The 22,482-nt window shown below is 41.4% G+C and overlaps 1 protein-coding gene across 1 annotated transcript; it reads left to right on the forward strand.

Moving 5' to 3' along the window:
* The first annotated feature begins 2,363 nt into the window (after positions 1-2,363).
* IFNGR2 (interferon gamma receptor 2) lies at positions 2,364-22,254 on the forward strand. The gene is made up of 7 exons (XM_079972082.1): positions 2,364-2,634; positions 6,939-7,074; positions 9,391-9,563; positions 11,278-11,426; positions 12,556-12,700; positions 15,303-15,457; positions 18,730-22,254. The coding sequence occupies exons 1-7, from the start codon at positions 2,565-2,567 to the stop codon at positions 18,886-18,888; spliced, it is 987 nt and encodes a 328-aa protein (XP_079828208.1). The 5' UTR covers positions 2,364-2,564; the 3' UTR covers positions 18,889-22,254.
* Positions 22,255-22,482: the final 228 nt, after the last annotated feature.

Below are 22,482 nucleotides of genomic sequence, written 5' to 3' on the forward strand. Positions count from 1 at the left end.
CAGTGGCCTACACAGGTCACTGAACAGACTGAGGGAAGAAGGTATGAAATGCAATGAGGGGCCACACGAGGAGCAGTTGCTCTTGTCACGACTGCTTTCTTTACTGTACCTGGAAGCTGTTGGAAGCGTCTCTAGGAATTTAGAACCAGCTAGCGCAGGTGCGAGGAACCTTTGGCCTTTCAGGTGCTACTGAACTACAACTCTTGGTCATGCTTGCTGGGGCTGATATAAGTTGGGTTTTGCAACAGCTGGAGCACCAAAGTTGGAGCTAGTGCAAGGGTTTCTCACAGCAACCACATGTTGCTTGTGCTGTGTAAAATGCACACCACATATGTGGTTGCAGAATAAAGTGAAAACATACCGAATTCATTTTGCCTTTTTTATTCCCACTTTCACTTTCTCTAGTCTCCAAATGATTTGACTCATGCAGTGAACTAAAGATATGAGCAAGTTATCCAAGCTTCTTCATAGTCACAGGTATGGCTAGAGGGTAGGGAACAAGAGTGTGATCTCTGAATCATGATGACCCAGCCCTACATGGAAACATCAAGGATTGAACATGAGACTTTTATAATAATAATATATAATAATTTATTATTTATACCCTGCCCATCTGGCTGGGTTTCCCCAGCCACTCTGGGTGGCTCCCAACAGAATATTAATCCAAAACATCCAGTCCAGCATCCCGTTCCCAGTGTGGCCAACTAGATGCCTGTGAGAAGTACACAATCAGGACTTGCACACAACGGCAGTTGCCCTTCCTGCAGTTTCCAGCCATCATGGTTAGTAGCCACTGATAGCCTTTTCTTCCATGAATTTTTCTAAGCCTCTTTTGAATTCACCCAAGTTGTCGGTCATCTCTGCCTCTGGTAGGAGGAAGAGAAACAATGGGAAGGAGGGAGCAGAACAGATGGACTAAGGGAAAGATCCCAGGGCTGCTGCTGGGACTTCTAGCACCATGCTAGAAGTCCTCCTGCCTGCCTGGCCTGCTATCAAGTCAAGAAGTGTCTTCTCCCTCCTCTGGAAGACAAGGGCCAAAGGAGCTGTAGAAGGAAATAAAATGTTAATATTTTTAAATGTAATATTAATAAACTGGAAAAAGAATTGGAAGTTGGTGGCACTGTGGTTTACTGAATAGTGTTGGGAGATTATCGTATGTTTCAGCCCCTCTGGTAGTTGTGCTGTGAGATGCGGTGGACCACAGCTTCCCCCCCTTATGCTAAAATATGAAGCTACTGGGAGCAGTCATCCAGAGATTCGGGGCATGATGCTAGTTCTATGTCTATTACATCTGAATCATCCCTGGCTTCACACTTACTTAATTTACATACTTCAGATATGGATTAGGAATTCAGAATTATTAATTAGGAAGTCGGAAATTAAAAGCACATTTATGAACAGCAGCTAGAAAGGTAATCGCCAGAACTTGGAAAACCTTGCAATTAATGAATATTGATCATTGATATAATATAGTCCGGCAAACAGCCATAACGGAAAAGTTGTTGCAAAAACTGAAAGTGGCAGGGGGAGAGAAAAGAACAATATAATTTTTACACTGTATGGTGGTTGCTGGCATCAACCTTTGACTGTTTAAGATTTTTACCCCTCTAGTGTCCCATTTTTTGTGAGTCATGTCATGGTTTTATGTGTACACAGAAATTATAAAGCATGACATGACTCGATATATGACTCCAAGGGTCATCTAGATTCTAGACCATCTGCCTACAATGCAGGGATGTGTCGTATAACTTCCCCCGCCAGGTGGACCTTGGTATCACTGAATTCCTGTACTCATAGCAACTTTTACTGCTGGGGTGTGCGTGTCTCCTTTAGTGAGACCCAACTTCCTTCTCCTTGATCCCTTCTGCCCCCCACCCCAGGGGCTTCAAACCTTCCAGGGGGCACCTTTTCCACTGCTGGCAGTGGCAGTAGCAACTCCTAAAATGCTGTGGCTCCAGGGTGTCACTGAGGCACCAGGCAAGTGACCTCTGACCCTGTTGCCCCTGCATTTATAGACTACTTTTCTGTTTACAGAACCATCATTCAAAGCAGCTGACCAAAAGGCAATGTGCGCTACTTTTCAGAGACGGGTTCTGTATTTAAAGGTCTCATCCCCTTGGAAGAGCTGCCTGCCTGTCCAAACCTAGTTCAGAGCGGAGAGCCAGCGGGGTCCCCAAAGGCTGTTTTCCTCTCCTTTATGGTTCTGCCCGAGACCCCCAGCCTAATAGCAAAGGCGGAGGCCGGCGCCGCTACTACGTCCAGGCCGCGGCCGGCTCCTCTTCTTCCTCCTTCTGAGGGCGTGCAGCTTGTTTCGCGTGCGAGGGAGCTGCCGGAGCAGGCCCCGCCCCAACCCCCGGGGAAGTCCGGGAAGAGGCCGGCCTTGGCTGGGAGGCGTGCAGGCCAAGGAGAAGGCGAAAGGGCGGGGCGGCGTCCGCCTCTAGTCGGAGGAGGCGAGAGCGTGAATGGCGGGTGAGGCGAGCGCGGGGCTCTTCCCCCAGTCCTGGGGCGCCTGAGAGAGAGCGAGAGACCGAGACTCCAGGCGAGGCCGGAGCTCAGCGGCTGCTATGCAGCCCCTGGGCGCCCTGTGGGTGCTCCTCTGCCTAGCGAGGCCGCTGCTCGGCGTGGCCGCCCCAGGTGAGACCCGTCCGCCGCCGAGAAGGGCGAAGCCAGCGCGCGGGGGGAAGAGGGGCAAAGGTAACTCGCAGGGCCCGGGGCGGCTTAGTTTTTATTTTTATTAAGGCGAAGTGGAAGAAAGACCCTCTTCCTCCTCTAGCTTCCTTCCCCGATAAGGGGGGGGGGGGTTGGGTTCACTAAGGAACTCGCTTCCCCAGGAGGCGGTGGCGGCCGCGAACTTTTTAAAAAAGAGGGCTAGACACGTTCTCGTGAAGTTGACGGCTATGCTTTGCCTCTACGTGCTTCTGAATACTAGTTGCTGGGACCCCCAGGAGGGGAGCGGGCTCTTGTGCCCAAATCCTGGTTTCCCACAGGCATCTGGTTGGTCCCTGTGAGAACAGGATGCTGAGCTAGATCTATCAGGTTCTTCTTACGGTCCTTCAGATTTGAGTTGCTGTCTCTTCCACCCGGAAGGTTTCCTTGGTGTTTCTGGTGTTTTGGTAGGATTTCCCTGGCATAGAGATACAGTCCTGGGGAAACCCCGCGCCTGCTGTACTTTTCTGTACCGTTGTTAAAAGCACAAGGGGGGCTCCTAATTTGGTCAATCTAGTGTGGAAGAACTTGCGCTCTGGATATGCTCAGAGGGCTGGCATGTCTTAGGTTTGACGTTGGAGCGGTGTCCTTGGAAACAGTTCCCGGGACTCATCCCTGGAGAAGTTGTAACTAGAATTTCCCTTGTGCACTTAAGGATGCACTGAAATGGCCCACACTTTGGCATGTCTGATATGTGGAAGTGGGAGGTGTATGCACAAGGCTATCACAAATGAGGGTGCAAAATAGGTAGTGGGGGGGGGTGCTGCTGCCAGTGGCGTAGCGTGGGGGGTGCAGGGGGGGCCGGCCGCACCAGGCGCAACATATGGGGGTTAGGGTTAGGGGGCGCAAATCCACGGGTTAGGGGGCACAAATCCATGGGTTAGGGGGTGCAAATTACTTGCCTTGCCCCGGGTGCTGACAACCCACGCTACGCCACTGGTTGCTGCTGTTGATAGTACAGTAGTACCTCTGGTTACATACACTTCAGGTTACATATGCTTCAGGTTACAGACTCCGCTAACCCAGAAATAGTACCTCAGGTTAAGAACTTTGCTTCAGGATAAGAACAGAAATCGTGCTCTGGCGGCGCGGCAGCAGCAGGAGGCCCCATTAGCTAAAGTGGTGCTTCAGGTTAAGAACAGTTTCAGGTTAAGAATGGACCTCGGGAACGAATTAAGTACTTAACCCGGAGTACCACTGTATTCTGCTGCTGCATACTGATGTGATTCTGGGGTATTGTGTATGAATGCCAACATGAAAACAGTGTTGATTAGGATTGTGTAGTGTTTGCGTCCTGGGGCTGAGAAGTGGCATACAGTGGCCTGGTATGGAGAGCAAAGCGTTGTGAAAATAATCTGTGGTTGTGGGTGCTTTCTTGATAATGGGGCAGGGGTTTCTAGGCCAGTGGATAGAGCTCTGGACTTTAGAGTTGTAGAATTCTTGTAGAGTCCTGCTGGACCAGACCAAATGGCCACCTAGTGCAGCACCCTGTTCTTCGGGGGTCTATGGAAAGCCTGCAAGCAAAACGTGGAAGTAAGAGCGCTCTTCCCAGCAACTGGTCTCCAGAGGCATACTGCCTCTACCAGCGGAAGTAGAACAATGGCTAGCAGCCACTGATGGCCTTATCTTTCATGAATTTGCCCAATCTTTTAAACAGATACAAACCAGAGTAGGTGTTTCCTGACCAATAGATACTACTACATGCAAACAAAAAGACAATATAGTCAGTAATTAAAATGCAATCTACAACTTATAGAGCCACTTGAAATTAAATTTGTATGGACAAACTAATAGCCAGCTGTTCAATAAACATACAATATACTAAAATATATTTCAGTAAATTGAAAAAGACATGCAGATTTTATAAGACAATGGTCTTCTAACACACACACACACACACGCCAGAAGCGTTTCAACTGCATAGCCTTCTTCAGTGCCTGCAAACATTGAACGGCGTCCACTTGAGCATGAGACAAGAGGACATGGCCATGTTTGCAATATACTGCAACAAAATATTTTACTAATTAGAAAATGTAGACTTTATAGACACCATAAATACAGTAACAGCTAGACCCACATAATAATTTATTATCTTCAAACAATATCATATAAATTACTGATATTGTTGGTTGCCTTTTTCTTAATCCTTTTCATCTCTATATTATTTTGAGTTGAGGCGATCAGAATTGTACAGAATTGTATAGATTTATATAATTGTATTATGCTATTGGCAATTCTATTTGCACTCACTTTTCTAAATTTCTGGTATGTTGTTTGCCTTTTTCACAGCAGTCACACACTGTCAACACCTTCATTGAGGCATCCATTCTCACCACAAGAACTTGTTCCTTGTCAGACATCACCAGTTTAGACCCCTTTAGGTGAAATTAGGGTTTTTTGCCCCAGTTTTCATCACTTCACAGTGGCCCACACTGAAGCACATTAACCATTTTGCTGCACAATCACCCCGTCTGGAGAGATTCTTTTGGAGGGGTATGAAAGAATAATAATCAGAAAGAAGAAATGTCCCATTCCCATACCCTCTTTTGGGTAGACTAGTTTACTTACTGATTTGTCTAATAGAAGGGTATTGTGATGTTTTCCTTTTGAAGGGGATTAGGAGTGAGGGAGGAAAGCCGCTTTGGTTTTGTTAATACATGCTGATTTTTTGCAGTTAGTTTTGCTAAGAAGGATTGCCCCCAACCTACTTGGATGACACACAGGAATTCCCACCACAAATCTGGAACTACTTCAGTTGCTGTTCAGTTAATAGCATGGTGGGATGGATGTTCTTCATAAACTATGCAGCTAGCTTTTAAACTGGACCAGGTGATCCAGACTACTTGAATTACCGTATTTTTCGCTCTATAACACGCACCCGACCATAACACGCATGTAGTTTTTAAAGGAGGAAAATCCGTAGGCATGCCACCCGTAGGCATTTCCTCCATAACACGCACAGACATTTCCCCTTACTTTCTAGGAGGAAAAAAGTGAGTGTTATGGTGCAAAAAATATGGTAGTTATTTCAACATTATTTTCTTATAACTAATCTGATGAAGCAAGCAGTGTATTGAGCATTTATAAAAACTCAAGCCATTATAAATTAGATTTAGGGTGCCATGGGCCCCTTCCTTTTTCAGAACTGATAGATGAAAAATTGGATCTAGTGAATTTGTTTCACCTTCTTTTAGTTTTATTTGCTAATAGGCTTTGTCACTTTTCTATTTCCCTGTTATTTCTGAAAGTGTTGTCTGTAGCTCTGAAATATTGTAGCCGGGTGAAAACCAAAAGCAGTAAGTCTCTAAGACACTGTGGGATTCACCAACTCCCCTCCCCTTACTGTGTGACTACTTATGCACTGAAAAGCGATCATCGTTTGGAATTCCTGACGACAACACCCTTTTTATTTCGTTTTTGTCTCTGGTGTATCTTTCTAGGTTTTATAGCAATGGAAGACAAAAAATAGGGGTGCTGCCTTGTACTAGCAAGTATTCTCTCTTATTTGTTTGGCAGTATAAAACAAAGACCAGTAACCAAGCTCTGGTGTGTTCATTTCCCCATTTCAATTCAGAGAAGAGAAATTATGTGCAAATATAAATTAACTAGTTAGTACAGTGTTAAATTAATGACTTCTCACCTTCTGAATCAGAAGAAGCCTTCTAGAGTTCCATCTCTGAAGTTAAAACTGGGTTTGGTCAGTTCCTGGGAGGCAATCCCACATATGCTACCCTGATAATCTAGATTGGGGTGGGGAACCTGAGGCCCTCAAGATGTGTTTGACTCTGACCCTATCATCCTCTGCCAGTATGGCAAATGTTCAGGGATGATGGGAGTTGGAGTCCAGCAACCTTTGGATTCTTCATCTACAGGTTCTTCATCCCTTAGATGTAAGGTTGTATGGTAATTTGAACATTTTGAACCAATAATGCCTGACCAAAAGGGCAGTGAAGCTGTATGCAGCCTCTGTGCAGTACTTAAACTGGATAGTCTGTCCATAAAGGTCCAGGCCAAACTTTATTGTGTGCCACACCAAATTCCATTGTCATGGTCACTTGCAGTTTAGCTTAGCTGTAATTATACCTATTCATATTCTACCTGCACTAGCATCAGGGTCCAACTCACTACTGCCACTATTAGTATTTTTATTTGTCCTGAATTTTGGAGGAATCTACATTAAACCTGCATTTTTGTTAATGTGTATTAATACTCTGTTGTTAATGTCTTTGTAGAATCTTTCTCCTTATCTGCGCCAGAGAATGTGACAATTCAGTCATATAATTTTGATAATGTATTGAAATGGTCTCCAGTTACAGCGATCAATGGTTCAGTGACTTATAGCGTTGAATGGAGGTTTAAAACACGCATGTAAGTAAATGGTTCCTGTATACCTCCAAAATTGCATTCTATGGTATATAGTATATATGGTATATAGTGTTTGCTTTTGTAAGATCTGTATATTGGGTTTTACTGTTTAAACATATTTACTGAAGTTTATTTTAGCAAATTGTGTTGGAAATAATGGAAATTAGAGTGGTGGTTGAATTAAAGAAATGGAAATGTGCAAGTGTTCTTTAAATTAAAAGTTCATATCCTAAGACAAGACATAATCTGTACTTTATTTTAGTCCTAATTGTCCCCTTCTGCTCTAATTTTCCTAATGCAGTTTGAAATGAATTGTGCTTCTATTTCAGGCTTTGCAAAGAGATTCCACTGGAAACCATAGTACTTGCTGCCAAGTAGAGTTTAATTGTATTTATTTATTTCATAAAATTTATACACCTCTTGATTGTAAAAAAAAAAAAACAACTTTACAAAAACCGTGTAAAGTGGTTTACAAAAGATAAAACATTAAAATCAAGGGGAATTTCTATCCTACTTTAAAATATACAAATTACCCCAACTTTCTAAGCTTCTGGGTAGGCTTGTCTGAACAGGAATGTTTTTAGCAATGCCAAGACTGTATGTAGTTGGATGCACACTTGCTATTGAGTGGTTATGTATAGAATTACTCAGTAAGCTAATCCCCACTGAACTCCTCATTTCTTCTTTCTGACTATCGTGGTACCTCAGGTTACAAGCACTTCAGGTTATAGTCACTTCAGGTTACAGACTCCGCTAACCCAGAAATAGGTACTTCGGGCTAAGAACTTTGTTTCAGGATGAGAACAGAAATCGTGCGGCGGCGGCATGACAGCAGCAGGAGGCCCCATTAGCTAAAGTGGTGCTTCAGGTTAAGAACAGTTTCAGGTTAAGCACAGACCTCTGGAACTAATTAAGTTCTTAACTCGAGGTACCACTGTAATCATGTTTAGAGTGGGCTTGTTGTTCATATAATTGACAAGCTACTAGCTGTTGGTAAATTTATAGTTTTGCACATAATAAGGGATAAGGCAATGTTAATCTTACTCAGAGCAGACTTAATGGATATGCAGGACTTTCTGTTTGCACAGTGGGTCTTTCCCTCCCCCCCCCTTAAATGTGCTCTGAATGATTAAAAGAACCCCCAGAACAGGGGCATGGGGACATGGTAGGGAGAAGAAAGGGGAAGTTCATTTGGGCAGTCAAAAGACCTTCTGCTAATGGATCCATTCAATTCAATACTGCCCATTGGCTTCAGTGAGTCTACTGTACGACTAATATTATATAGCACCCAATGTATGTGAAGATTTTGAGCACATTAAATGTACTATGTATTAAGGTGGCACATGCCTGTTGTAAAACCTTGTTGTAAATTGGTTGCTTAACTGAAGCTTGAATCCAGTCCATTCTTGGGAATAAGTGCTGTTGATCAAAGAGGGACTTCTGTGTATAGGACTGAACTGCATGTTAGGGTGGTTGCTCTTGAGAATGGGTAATTACTGTATTTTTCTGTGTATATTCTTCCCAAATTTTTAAAGTTTAAAATTGGGGGTCGTCTTATACACGGAATACTTAAAAATATTTATTTCTTAATTTTGGGCTCAAAAAAATAGGGGGCATCTTATGCATGGGGGCATCTTATACATGGAAAAATACGGTACATAGTTGTAAGTAACAATTAATCAAATTTGAATTTGGCATTGTTGTTTCAAACATTTAGAAATAGTTCCCAGTGAATTTTAAAGAGGCTTACTTCCAGTAAAAGTTCCAGATTGAGGTTTCAGTCATGTTTATACTTACCTGGCTGCTTGTCTGGGGAAGTGGCAGGTGTTAAACTAAAATAGCCCTTATTTGTACCTGTAAAGTAGTACTTGATGTAAAAGGGAGATAAGAGGACAGGGAAAGGAAGTGTGGCTTCTCTGCTTACCTTTCATGGTAAGATCACATGAAGCCATATTATGGACAGTTCTTTTTCTCAAAATGGGCATTTTTTTCTGTCACTATGCATAACTGATTCATGTATGGTAATGTAACCCCTTTTCATTTTGAGGCAGAGATGTCTTATACTGTGTGACTTTATGGAACTACAGGGCACAGGGTGGCTTTGTGAGCCCTGTCATAGCTATTGCCTTAGCGTTGTTTGGTTTTTCAACACTTGTGCATTGCCAAGCAGCAAGATATTTCTTTACCACTAATGAAGAATGTATAAACTGGTATTTCAAGATTCAACTAGGTATTTCAAAGGAAGTTTTTAATTGATCATACACAAATGCAACAATAAGGAGTTCAAATAATGGCGTGTTCTTTGTATTTTTTTTGCAGAGCATCAGAAGACAAAGTATGGAAGAAAGTGAATTGCAAAGATATTACAAAGCCTGAATGTAATTTCAATCATGAGAGGAATCATGACTGCATCATTTTACATGTTAGGGCTGAACAAGGGGAATTAAAATCTGCCTGGACTGAAACTAAGCCCTTTCGAGCACGGGAAGACAGTATGTTTCTTTATATTTTCATCTACTGTATTTTATTCAGTACCTCTGGGGGAGAAATATTTCTCTTCCACAAAATGATATTCTGAAATAAAATAACAGCCAAGGGTATCATGGCATCTTAAAGTATTTAAAATGCCACAAGACTCTAGTCTGATGCAGTAAAAACAAAATGTTGCTACTCCTTGGGGAAATGTGTTTATGAACATCTTATATTTCAGTCATCATAACCTTGCTGGTGCTACAATAGCCCTTCTAGATTAGGGTTGCCATCTGTCTTTTTTGCTTGTACAACTGTATTGTCCAATTCCCTTTCTCAGCGCAAGAAAAAATGCAGACAATGGCCTGGTTCACACACCATGCAAAGCTTTGGTTTAGTGCAATTGTGTGGACTCCTGGAGAGAAGAACACACCCATTTTGCTCCTCCTTGGTACTGCTGTAAGCCATGGTGTGGCTTAGTGGGTAGTGGTCAACTTTGTTTTACTCAGAATATACACATTGAACATGATGTAACTTGGGCCCATTAATTTCAATTGGTCTAAACTGAATACCACTCAGTATATTGTCTGAAACCAGGATTGTGGTTTAGTTTTCTTCAGAGTAGCCATGAGCTGAAACCAAGGTTTGTCCTGTGGTTTATATTTTATGGATTATCTGGGAAACCTTAACCAGGAGTCTTGGTTTGGATGATATCTAAGCAAGCCATTTCTTAGTGCAGCACAGTAGCAGAACAACCAGGGAGCAGCAGCAAAGCAGTCATGATCGCCGCTCCTGGTGCCCACATGCTTGTGCATTTGTGCTCTGTCATGGTTTGGTTTAGCATGACATAAACCAGACCAGTGTTACACGGATGTTGCTGAGTGGTAGTAACAAATGAGAACTTTTATCATTTGCCAGAATGAAATATTCCCAATACATGTAATAAGATTAACTTGTACAGATATTTTAAGAATACCTGTCATATCACATTCCCTACCAAATTCTACAGCAGGTGTAGGGAACCTTTGCACCTCCAGATGTTGGGGAACTGCAACTCCCATTATCCCATTATCCATGCTTGCTAGGATTGATGAAAGTTGTAGTTCAGCAACATCTGAGGGGCAACAAATTCTCCCCTTCTGTTCTATAGGAAGGTGAATTCTTGGGTGCATGGATAGGCAATCTGATTTCTGCTCCCACTACTGCTTTTGCCATCATCACTTCTCCAGGGTTCATAAGATTTTCTTCCAGAGGTTTCTTGAAAGGTATCAGAGACCACCAAGATATTCCACTCCTGCAAAGGCTGCTCCACTTATTTAAATGACAGTAGCAAGAAATGCTGCAGCTGTGCACTCCTTTGTGAATGCAGATCACTGCCATAATTGATATGAACTACAGTGGTACCTCTGGATATGAATTTAATTCATATCGGAGTCCGTTCTTACCCCTAAACATTCGTATCCAGAGGCACCTGACCTGCACAGGTGCGCGTGGCGGTAGTCCGCTTCTGCGCATGTGCGGGTGGTGAAAACCTTTCCGCTACTTCCGGGTTTGCCGCGTGTGTATCCTGAAGGATTCACAAAGGGTACGGTACGTAACCCGAGGTTTCACTGTAGTTAGTATACCTAGCACAAGTCCATCCTAGAATCCATGTGAGACTTCAGATTGGATTATGTTTGATCTTGATTAGTAGAAAATGTGACTTAACTTATACTTATTTGCATTTACCCATTTCAGCTATTTTAGGACCTCCAAGAGCAATCAACGTAAGCTCAGAAGGTACCATGATTCATATAGGCTTCTTGCCTCCCTTTGAGCCTGCAGAAAATAAAACTGAATATTTTGAATATTTAATTGAATACTGGGAGGAATCAACAAGTGAAATAGTGAGTACTTGCCTTTGCTCAACAAGCCAGTAATTCCCGGAAAAGTTGAAAGACTAAAAAAAACTAGTAGCAAAAAGCCCTATTTACGATACAGTGGTGCCCCGCAAAACGAACGCCTCGCAAGACGGAAAACCCGCTAGACGAAAGGGTTTTCCGTTTTGGAGGCGCTTCGCTAAACGAATTTCCCTATGGGCTTGCTTCGCAAGATGAAAATGTCTTGCGAGTTCCTGCGGGTTTCCCCCCCCCTTTTCCCAAGCCGTTAAGCCGCTTATCAGCTGATCGCTAAAAGCCGCTAAACCGCTAATAGCGCTAATCCGCTAAGCTGTCAATGGGCTTGCTTCGCAAGACGAAAAAACCGCTATATGAAGAGCCTCATGGAACGGATTAATTTCGTCTTGTGAGGCACCACTGTATAGGGGTGGGTATGGGTTTGAATGTGAATACATACACACTTTAGGGAGACAGAGAGCTACATCTAAAGGGATATTTCAGCCTGCTATCAATCAGTTATTCTAGTAAGAATGGGATGGGCTATTTCAGTATGAATTTTCTGAAAATAGTGTTTCGCAATTATTATTGTTTATTTGGAAGGCTTCTGGAATGCACCTATATTTTCTTCATTTCTGCTGCAGATGTTCAGGTACATTTTGATCATCTGTGTATTGTTTGTATCATTTCTAAAGTGCAAAAATATCTGAGCCGCTAGTGAAGGACAGATGGCAATCACTTGGGTGAGATGGGCAGAAATTTGATCACCATGATTTGGGGGGGGGCAGCAGTTACGCTGTAAAAGTTTGGGATAAGAAATGCCAACTTTGCAACATAGTCAAACATGGCATTAGATCTCTGTTGCTGTGACATTATGCTAACAGCCAAGGCAAATTGTGGTTGTTTAAACATATTATGAAGCATAAGTTTCAGCAGTCGAAAGAAATCCTGGTGACTTTCGTCTAGTTTTTAGTGGAATCAGGGTAAAACTATTTTGGAGAATGGCTTGTGCAAACTAAAACATACCTCCACATTCTAATAAGGTCTAACTGTGCAGCTTCTATGAAATAGATGTAAAGTCAATTTGATTATTATTGCTATATAATACCGCCTTACTTTTTCCATCTTCCCATCTGCACAGCTGAGAGTTTTGAGCAAGAATAGGAGGGAAACATTCAAGAATCTGAAGGAAAGGACTGTATATTGCTTTCAAGTAACAGCATCAATCCCACATGTAATCCTAACATGCCAAAAAAGTGAAATCAAGTGCCAAGAAACTACAACTGGTGTGTATTTTCTTCATAAGCAATACAGTTATTTCTGTGTCATGAAACTGATATGGGCTTAGGATGTGAGGTCACTTTGGCTACTTATTTCCTAATGCTAAAATTGTTTCAATTAATATATTACGGAGGAGTTTGGGGCACCTAAATGACTTCATTGAGCAGCTACATTGGCAATAAATATAAAATCAATATAGCTGTAGGTATGCAGCATTCAGTTTTCAAAAAGCCTTGGGCTCTGCACTTGGAATAAAATGTTCACACTGAGCATGTTTTCATTAAACTTCTGATTTATTTTCTTTCTTTCTTTTCTTTTTTTTACAGAATTGGAAATTCTGTATGCCAGATATTTTGTAAAGAGATCAGGGTTGAGAAATGTGTTAAGGGTCATTTCTGCTGTCTCGTTCTGTGTAAGATTTTTAAAAATGTGTGAAACAGATTTCCATGTTTGAAGACAGAACATATCTATGTTGCTGTATGTACACAGTGCTTTTTTGTCTCAAGGGTCATATCCACTCTTGGTCAGTTCTGTGAGGGGTGCATGCTACTGGTGGATGTAGCTTCCCCACACATAAACATGCGCAGACTGCCTGATCCGTGCAAAAGGGGGTTATTGCTTCCCCTTGCCTCATCAAATGATCAAGCTGATGACCATGGAGAGGGCGAGTTGCATCTTCATCAGATATTTTAACTCCCCCCACAACCAGCACCCAAATTGGTGGGATCTTTGCAGTGTGTGAGAAATAATTTGCCTGAGGGGGTTGTGGGTTAGCTATCCCTGCTCCAGAACCTACAGCCATCTGCATCTTCCTAACACATGTATACTCAGAAAAAAAGATGTTAGCAATTATTGGACATGATTATCCTCATGCTGTTTTCACACATTCTCTACTTTCTTATATAGGAAATGTGTAAAAATAAATAAATCTAAGCATTTCTAATTGCTACATCTATCTGCTTTTTTGCTCCCTTTCCAAATGTGATGGCTAGAAAGTATGCTGCTGTTAATTGTATCTCACATATTAATTTTTTCTGCTCCTACCAGATTATATATTACTTAAAGCTTCACAAATAGACTGTCGCAATGTAGGTTCCTATGGACCATGACTATGAGGCAAAACAAGATTGCTGCTTCCCTTACCTGTGCAGCAGGTCTGCAATGTGATGCTTGAGAGAGTCGTGTTCCCCAAATGTATAAACGTGCTACTAAATGTAGCTGTTAATTAGTAAATAACTCATTGATGTGCTTCCATTTTAACACATGTCTAGGCTTCAAGAGCAGACTTGACTGTTAACTGTTGTGGAAAATTAACTGTTGTGGAAAATTGTATTCTTAAAATTCTTTGGTGAAATAGAAAAGTTTCGGAAGGCATTTAAAAGTTTTAGTGGGTGCCTTCTGAATCTCTGTTGGCAGAATATTCCACAGGGCTGAGTTGATGATATTAAAGGTTCAGTTTCTTCTTGCTGACAGGTGGGCCTTAGCAATTTGAGGAATGATCAATGACACACCTGCCGTTGATTTCCATGATCAAGCTGGGATATAAGGGTTCCGTCCCTGAAGTACCTTGTACCTAATATAAGGACCTTAAACTTGGCTTGGTAGTAGACGGGCAGCGAGTGCAGCTGTTTTAACAACGGTGAAACATGTTCTTGGCCCCCATCAGCAGTCTGGCTGTCGCATTCTGCACCAGCTGGAGCTTCCAAACCAGACCCAAGGGCAGCCCCACATACAGCATGTTACAGTATCCAACCTTGAGGTTACCAACACATGGACTATATAATGGGCAGTATCCAACTAAACAGTTACACTAGCCTAAGGACTTGAAGCTTTGCAGTTGAACTTCCCTGTCCTGTCCTCTCCCAGTGCTACCCCTAAGTATTCTCTGAAGGGTTAGGGGGAAGTCCATGACAGATGTAGGGGTTGTACAGGGAGTGGCAGGGGTGGAGAAGTTCTGCTGCACACTTCAAATTCCTTGTGCTAGTGGAAATGTTCAGCTGGATACTGCACAATGTGTTCAGGATAGTGGTGGAAATGTTAGTTCTAACCCTAACTGAAGGAAGCAGTTCTTTTTTTGGTACAATTGTCATGATCTAACATTCATTGCTCCCTTTCTCCAAATATAAACTACTAGGGACTGTTTAGTTCAACTGTGAAATTCAGCCTTGCATATCCAAAAGTCCCCTGGCTCCCAGCCTTGTAGTTCCCTACCTCCAAAGCTCTCTCGTCTTTCTGTTCTCCTATTAGTATACTGCACCTCGTTTTCTCCCCCACTGAGAGTTTCTTTTTCCATTGGGTTTTTCTCCGCTTATTCTGCTGTGTACTACCCCCCGTACCGCTTGCCTTTAACAAACTTGTCTGTGGACTTTTCTGTCCACCAGCCCACCTTTTTCTGTCAACAGCACAGACAGGAAGCACTGCATGCAGTTTGGTCCAGATGGCAGGATCTCTGTGGGGTTTATCTAGATAAACTCACATTTCATTTCCCTCACAGAAGCTGCCTTTGCGGTCAGTGCTATTGTCCCGATATTGTGAACATTCTGATTGAGAAATTGTTTCATCTATAATTCTTGAGATAAAATTAGTAATAATTGTTTTTTCCTCCAGACTCAATGAGAATTCTGCATATCGTACTGATATTTGGATTTGCAATATTTATACTCATTGGAATATTTGTGTGCATAATGTTTATTCAGAAATACAGAAGTGTAATCAAAGCACTTTGGAAGCCGCCTCTAACAATTCCATCCCACTTCAAAGAGGTATGTATACTGGGATTTCCGCTGATTTTAAAACCAGTGTGGTTAATCTGTAGTGACATAGACTTAGAGCCAGACTGGCTAACCTGTGGCCCTCCAAATGTTGGACTCCAACTCCCATCAGCCTCAGCAAGCATAGCTAGTGGTCAGGGATTATGGGAGTTGTTGTCTTCCAACATCTGGAAAGCCTTGGTTAGTCAAAGAGTCAACTGAGTGTTTGAGCAGTTCCAGTATTTCTTCACACAACCTACGTCATTCAACTTCTCTTTCTCAGTTCCTTCCTGACTAGATGGAAACTTCAGTTAACATTTCACTGGGTAGTTTTTCAATGACCTCAGAAGTTAGCCAGATATAAAATGCAATTATCAATATAATTCTTGGGTTTGGCCCGCCCAGCAGAACATCTCAGATTTCTTGTTTATTTAGCACTCCAAGTCTTTCCTTGTGAAAACGATGAGGTGCTCATCTGGTAGGTTGCTGTTGCTGTAGAGATTAATAGGGTGAAATAAAGTGGATAGCCTACAGTAATAGTAGAGTTTAGAAAGTTGGTGGTTGGGCTCCCCAATAAAATAGTGTAGTATGAAGTGCTTCTATTCAGGATTCCAGCCACCAATTCCTCTGCATTCCTCCCACATATTTCCTTTCTTTTCCTGTATGTAGTCATTTAGCATTCTGTGCCCTTTTGCATTTTTGCAAGTTGTTGTACAACCATGAAAAGTGCTGTATAGTTGAGGAGTTACCCACTTTTTAGTATTTTCCGCTTTATAAAGCAAAAGACTATATTCCTTATAAAAAGATATAATTTAGTCTGTTGTGGAGAACCTTCTTGATGAAGTTAAGCTGTCCATGTTTCAGGGAACCCATGTGAACAATTGTTGAGTTACAGTGGTTCACAAAACTCTTGGTTCACAATTCCTGGTGGGTTCTTTTTTTTACCAGCAAATAATGTACTTCATCAGTAGCTTTTTGAAGGCTAGGATTTCCAGAACTGAAGTATTAATGTTGGCTTGATGAACATCAGTTGTGTAATGTTGAAGTTACAAAGATGGACTGATCCATTTCTCTCAAAGAGAGAAGGTAGCATGGGGTGGAGTAGAATTGACATAGATGAGCTTGTTACTATTTTTAGAAGACCTCTGAAGGCAGCCCTGTACAGGGAGGATTTTTAATGTTTGTGGTTTTTTTGTGTTGTAATACTTTGTTGGAAGCTGCCCAGAGTGGCTGGGGCAACCCAGTCTGATGGGTGACACATAAAAAATAAAATTATCATAATTATTATTCATATTATTATTAGGTCCATTTTGATATATATATGGAACACTCCATTATGTGAGCCTCCACTTGTTGCATAAAGGTAGCACAATCCAGATAGATTTACCAACTCGGTGAAAAAGAAGCCTAAGGGTGGTTTAAGCTTGCTAGTTTAACACCCAGTGAAAATGTTTCAGGAATAGATCAAACTTATTTCTGCCTTTCTGGTGCTTATCAGTGGAGAGAGGTATTTATTAAACACACGCACAATTATGGCTGCCAGTACTGCAACTATGTGCTTGAAGAGGGTGTGGAGTTGAGCCAGGAAGGGGTGTGGCCTAGAGAGAGACCAGAGGGCTGTTGTGGATCCCATGGCAGGGGTGGGATTATGATTATTTTGTTTTTATACTGTTATCTGATTTGATAGCTGCCTTGCGTTCTTGGGGAAATTAGGTGGGGAAAGTTAGGTATGAAAAAACAAATGGAGGAGAGTGCAGAGATCAATTGATTTTCCTTCTGGAAGCAGCTTGAGAGTAGTGAGAAAGAGGCAATATGAATGTAATGCATTTTCTGCTTTCAGCCAGGGCTTGGAAGTGGCAAGTGAGTTGTTCCTCACTTGTATCTCAAGGCATATAGGATGCTGATGCTTTGGGGCTAGGTCTAGGTCTGACAAAGAGGCTAAGAGCAATATATCAAGTGGAGAACAGCATGGGTTTAGGCCTGCTTCTACCCTTGGGAAGTATGACTAGAGAAGGGATTGGAGCTCCTATATAAAACCTGGATAAATTATAGGATTAGATGTAACCTACAGATTTTTGAGAACATTGAATTTTTTGTGGAGGGTGCTTGGCAGGAGAAAATCTTAATTACCCTAATTACATCTTGAATACCTCATTAGATCTTTTGTCTGTTTGTATTAAATACTCCTGGCTGCTTCAGCACAAGCTACTCCTTTTGAAAAACAAGAGAGCTGAAATTCTGTTGATCAGCTGCTTGGTAGGAATGAATCCACCTCTTCTACTCCCCACCCAAGCAGCTTATTAGCAGAATGTCAGCATGTGATTTTTTAAAACAGGGTCATTTTCTGTAGTCCCTGCATTTTGGCTGCTCTTGGACCTGAAAATGCTTAGAGCACCTTTGAGTCCTGCACCTTCCCCAACTCTTCAAGCTCCTGAAGCTGGGGCTTGTCCATCTTCTGTTCAGTCATCTCTAAAATGCATGGGGATAACGGATGAGTTTCAACTTTTCCACAGCTTGGAATTGTGGATGTGCCCTTCACTTCTCCTGCTGCAGTCTCAAGCTTTAAGCTTAGGATGTCTGAGTCTTGGCTGTCTCCACTGTGGCACCTCCTTAGTGAGCAAATTTGGCCATTTGGATACCACTGTTTGCCCAGTTGGAGATACCTGAATGGATATAGGTTTATGTGCATATTTATTTAGCAGCTTGCTGAATTAGGGGAAATAGTAACATGGGAACATACCATGATCTGAAGTGCTACAACTTAATTATGCTGCTAAATTTTGCTTTTTATCACTGCAGCCACCTCTTTAGCATTGTGAGTGAATATTTGCATTTGTATTATCTGTCTTACAGTAAATATTTTTGTTTTGATGTAGTGAGATAACTTTCAGATATTTGAAGAAATGCTTCTCATAGATATTGAAAATGCCAGCCTTGAAGTTATCAAAATATTATGTAACAGCAAAATAAACCAGCCGGAATTTTGAGCACAAACCCAGTTGAATTAGTAGATATCATGCCATGAAACTTCTTAGTTAATTTGAAGTTTGAACTCTAGAAAAGTTACTCTCTTGGTTTATTCATCCAACCAAATGAAGATGTGTTTACATGACATTAGATGAAATTCCCACTGACTTCAGTAGAATTTGCCTGAAAGCAAAAGTTCTGAAATTTGCCTTTCTGTATGTGGGCAGTTATAATAGCAAACCATATACATTAGGGCAGAACTAAACCAGCAGAATAGAATTACTAGATTCTAACAATATAATGCTGCTTTTTTCCAGGATTTACAAAATCTTCACGTGACTGTGGTTGAAGAATTTCAGAACTGTGCTGGAGAAGACCACTGGGACAATGTGTCAGAAATCTCTGAACAAATAGAAACTGTGACAGACAATTTTACTGATCAAAATCAAGAGTTGACAGTGGAAGAACATAGATGACAAGATGATGAAGTGCCTTCAACTCTCATGTACTGATGCTAAACCTCAACGTCAACTTGTGGACTTTCACTACAGAGAAATTGTATTAATGCCCTCTGTTTAAGAACAGTTAAGTTGCAAAACACACACACCCACCCTATCCATGTGTGAAACTGTGAACTAGAAACCAGCAGTAAAAGCATTAAGAGGACACACATGCTATATGCTGTGACTTGATTATGGATGTATTTGAACACTTGTCAAATTACTGTGAAGGGTACCCCCTACCCGCCGCAGGCTTTTTAACAACCTTGCAAACACATAAGGGTGCTCTGATTTAGTCTCAGAGTGTGTATGTGTGTGGTTTCTAAAAAGCCTGTGGCAGTATTTATAGGAATTGACTGCAATAGTAAAGTGAAATTGAATTGTATAATTTATCTTGATGGAATGAGGTTAGCAATTTTACCTGTCTTGGTTGCTGAAAGAGCAGAAGGACAATCTGGAGGTGCCAATTGATACTCCCTTGCTGCTTAATGTACATAAGCTCTTTCCATGGGCTTTGGCTAATGGAGTTTTTGGGTGGAATTCACGTTAGTGGTAGGAGATTGTTCCACCAGCACAAGTGTTTCTGCTTGCCTGACAACCATCTCCTCTTTCCTCCACTTGCATGCTGTTTGTTCTGGGTGTTCTCCGGACCCTCCAGAGTAGATTTGGGGGAGGAGAGCAGGGAAAACTTTGTTCTGCTGCTTGCGAGTCTTTGTGCCGGCATCTACCAATGGAACCAAGTAGTTGAATCCAGCCCTTTCTTTGCTGATTGGGTACTTGCTTCCATCATTCATGCAATATCCTCTCACTTAGGTTACTGTATCCGTTCTGGAATAAGGTGACCTTGAAGATTGTTTGAGTACTTCAGCTGGTACAGACTACGTCGGCCCTTACACAGACTACAGCGCAGAGGAAAAATCAACTGAAGTTATTTGATCTTTTTCTAAAGCACTGGGCCGTACAGGTTTTTGCTCTTCACTGGGGCCACCTGAAATGGTTTTCCTCTGCATTCTTTCATTTACTGTAACAAGATCTAAACTGGTGAATCTTTATTTTGCAGCACTTATGTTGTGTGATGCTTTATCAAGTAATTAAATTACACAGAGGTCCCACTTTCTGAATGCTTGCTATGTGAAAATTCACTTATCTGAACAGGAGGAATTAGTACCCAACCCTCACTACACAGCAAAGATTCAAATAGCTAAGGAGAGAGCATTTATTATTAACTTGTTTGCCTTTTTCTGTTTGGCTGAGGAACTGTAGTGATACTTTTAGTAAGATCAAGAGGGTTTTCCTGGGTGTTTGCTTTTAGGGGTCAACATCTCATTGTAAAGAACACATTAGAAATCTTCCTATAGGAATCGCCAACTTGTTATGTGAATGCTCACCGGGGACCTGCGTATTCTGCCTTCACTTTATAATTTCTAGTCACAGATGAAAATGTTTGTTTCTAAATGCATTTGCACTCTTGCACATTTTACATGTTATTTTGGATAAATTTTGTGTGCCCTTATTTTTAAATGTGTTTTTGAATCTGTTTTAGTTTTGCCCATTGCCTTGCAAGCTCCATTTTAAAAGCAGAAAATCTATTGTCATATTGTGATAAAACCCTAGAAACAATACTGGGAAGAAGGTACAGAATACAGGAATTCAGTTGCAAAGTATAAAGGGTTATTAATATATTTTGTCTGAGATACATATTAACCCATTATTTTTCGGCTAGTAACGGGTATTTATCGCTATCAGATCGGGTCGTAAAACTAGTGTACATTCTTATTAATTTAATGGTGGTACTGTATTCTTTTCACTTGTTTTTTATTATATGCTATTTTTGTTTTTAGACTCATCTATTTTTGTGTTCTGTTTTCTATTTACCACTTTGGGCTTCGCCTAAAAGAAAATGTGGGATATAAATAAATTAAATGACAATGAAATAGGCCACTTCCATTTCATTTTTAATCTTTAGTAAAAGAAAATAATCTAGAAGTGCAGGTTAATCCTGAGTGTAATATAAATATTCAGTGCTTTGTGCCAATGCATTCTTTCTGAGAAGGAAGCAGCCATACCCTACAAACAAGTTTCTGTCCACTTCAAGTAGTGTAAACATTGCTGTGTAATCCTGACTGATTTCTTGTGGTTTTCAATCTTTTGTAAAAATTGGTTCCTTTAAGAAGAACAGTTGCAGCTACCTTCTTTTTGGAGACCCCTCAGGGCAGTATGCTACTGATGTTCAAATCACCTTTACTACTTTAATGCAAATACTTCAGAGATTTGGGGGGGGGGGGAATGTTGCACTTATGGAATAAAATGCCTACTTGAATTGTGAATCCTAAGCTGAGACCAAAATTAGTGAACAGTAGCAAGGACATCAGGTTAATTGATTTCAGAAGACTAATGTATGCTTTTATCAAAGGACACGGGCAGTTTTTTTTACCAATTATTGTTAAAATGTTATGTATTCAATCAACTTTAAAGTCTAACCTCTCAAGCTTTGGGGAAGCAACACTGCTGTGTTTTAACAACTAAAAACCCCAACTCTTCACTATGCCATGCTGGGCAGCCTCACATCTTGTAAAGCTCATATGCCTATAGAAATGGAGCAATGCGAGGCTCTGCAAAGGCCCTGATCTGACTTGGGTCACTTCACTGACACTGAAGTTCAACTCAGAGTTCACTTAAAAGCACTTTATCCAGCCTGAGCGGATAGTCATTGTACAACAGATATATCTATATGTGTTTGTGTGAAAGAGAGAATATTACACTGTAGACAGAATACTGAGCAGTTTTAGCATTTGTAAAACAAAATACATTACCAATCTTTATTGGATTTTAATGTATTTACAATAAACAAGCAAGATAGTCTAATGTTGTAACAGGACAACTCTTAGCATAGTATTTGCTTCATAGTCTGTCCTGAAAAGGGCTCTGAAGACAAATGAAAATAGTTTCAGAAAACAAACTAACACAGCTGTATTTCCTAGGTGGGGAGAGAAGTCCAAAAGTCTGAAAGTGAAGAATGTTTGGAAAAGGTCATTTTGCAGGGTCTCCAAAAATCAGAATGTAGAGTACCTTTACCTCATCTGATTCTTCTTCATGCCCCTAGACCCTGTCTTGCAAAAATATTTTTAACATGGAGTCCTTGTTACATTTTGCAAAGGATGCAGTTTGATATGCTTCTCAGTACACAATTTGGCTTGGGTGAAATAAAATACAGATAGTTCCAGTTAACATCACAGTACCTTAACATACATAGTGTAATTCGCTACAATAAAGTTCAGAAAAACATGGAAAATAGATGATAGTCTCATCAGAGAAGCTGATTAGATTCTGGACAAAAGGGAGGAGTAAAATCTAGTGAATCGTGCTTAAATATGCTTTTTCCTTGTATAAAGGTAAAGGTACCCCTGACCGTTACGTCCAGTCGCGGACGACTCTGGGGTTGCGGCGCTGATCTTGCTTTACTGGCCGAGGGAGCTGGCATACAGCTTCCGAGTCATGTGGCCAGCATGACAAAGCCGCTTCTGGTGAACCAGAGCAGCGCACGGAAACGCCGTTTACCTTCCCGCTGGA

Source organism: Podarcis cretensis (assembly GCF_951804945.1).
Source record: "Podarcis cretensis genome assembly, chromosome: 4".
NCBI lineage: Eukaryota > Metazoa > Chordata > Lepidosauria > Squamata > Lacertidae > Podarcis > Podarcis cretensis.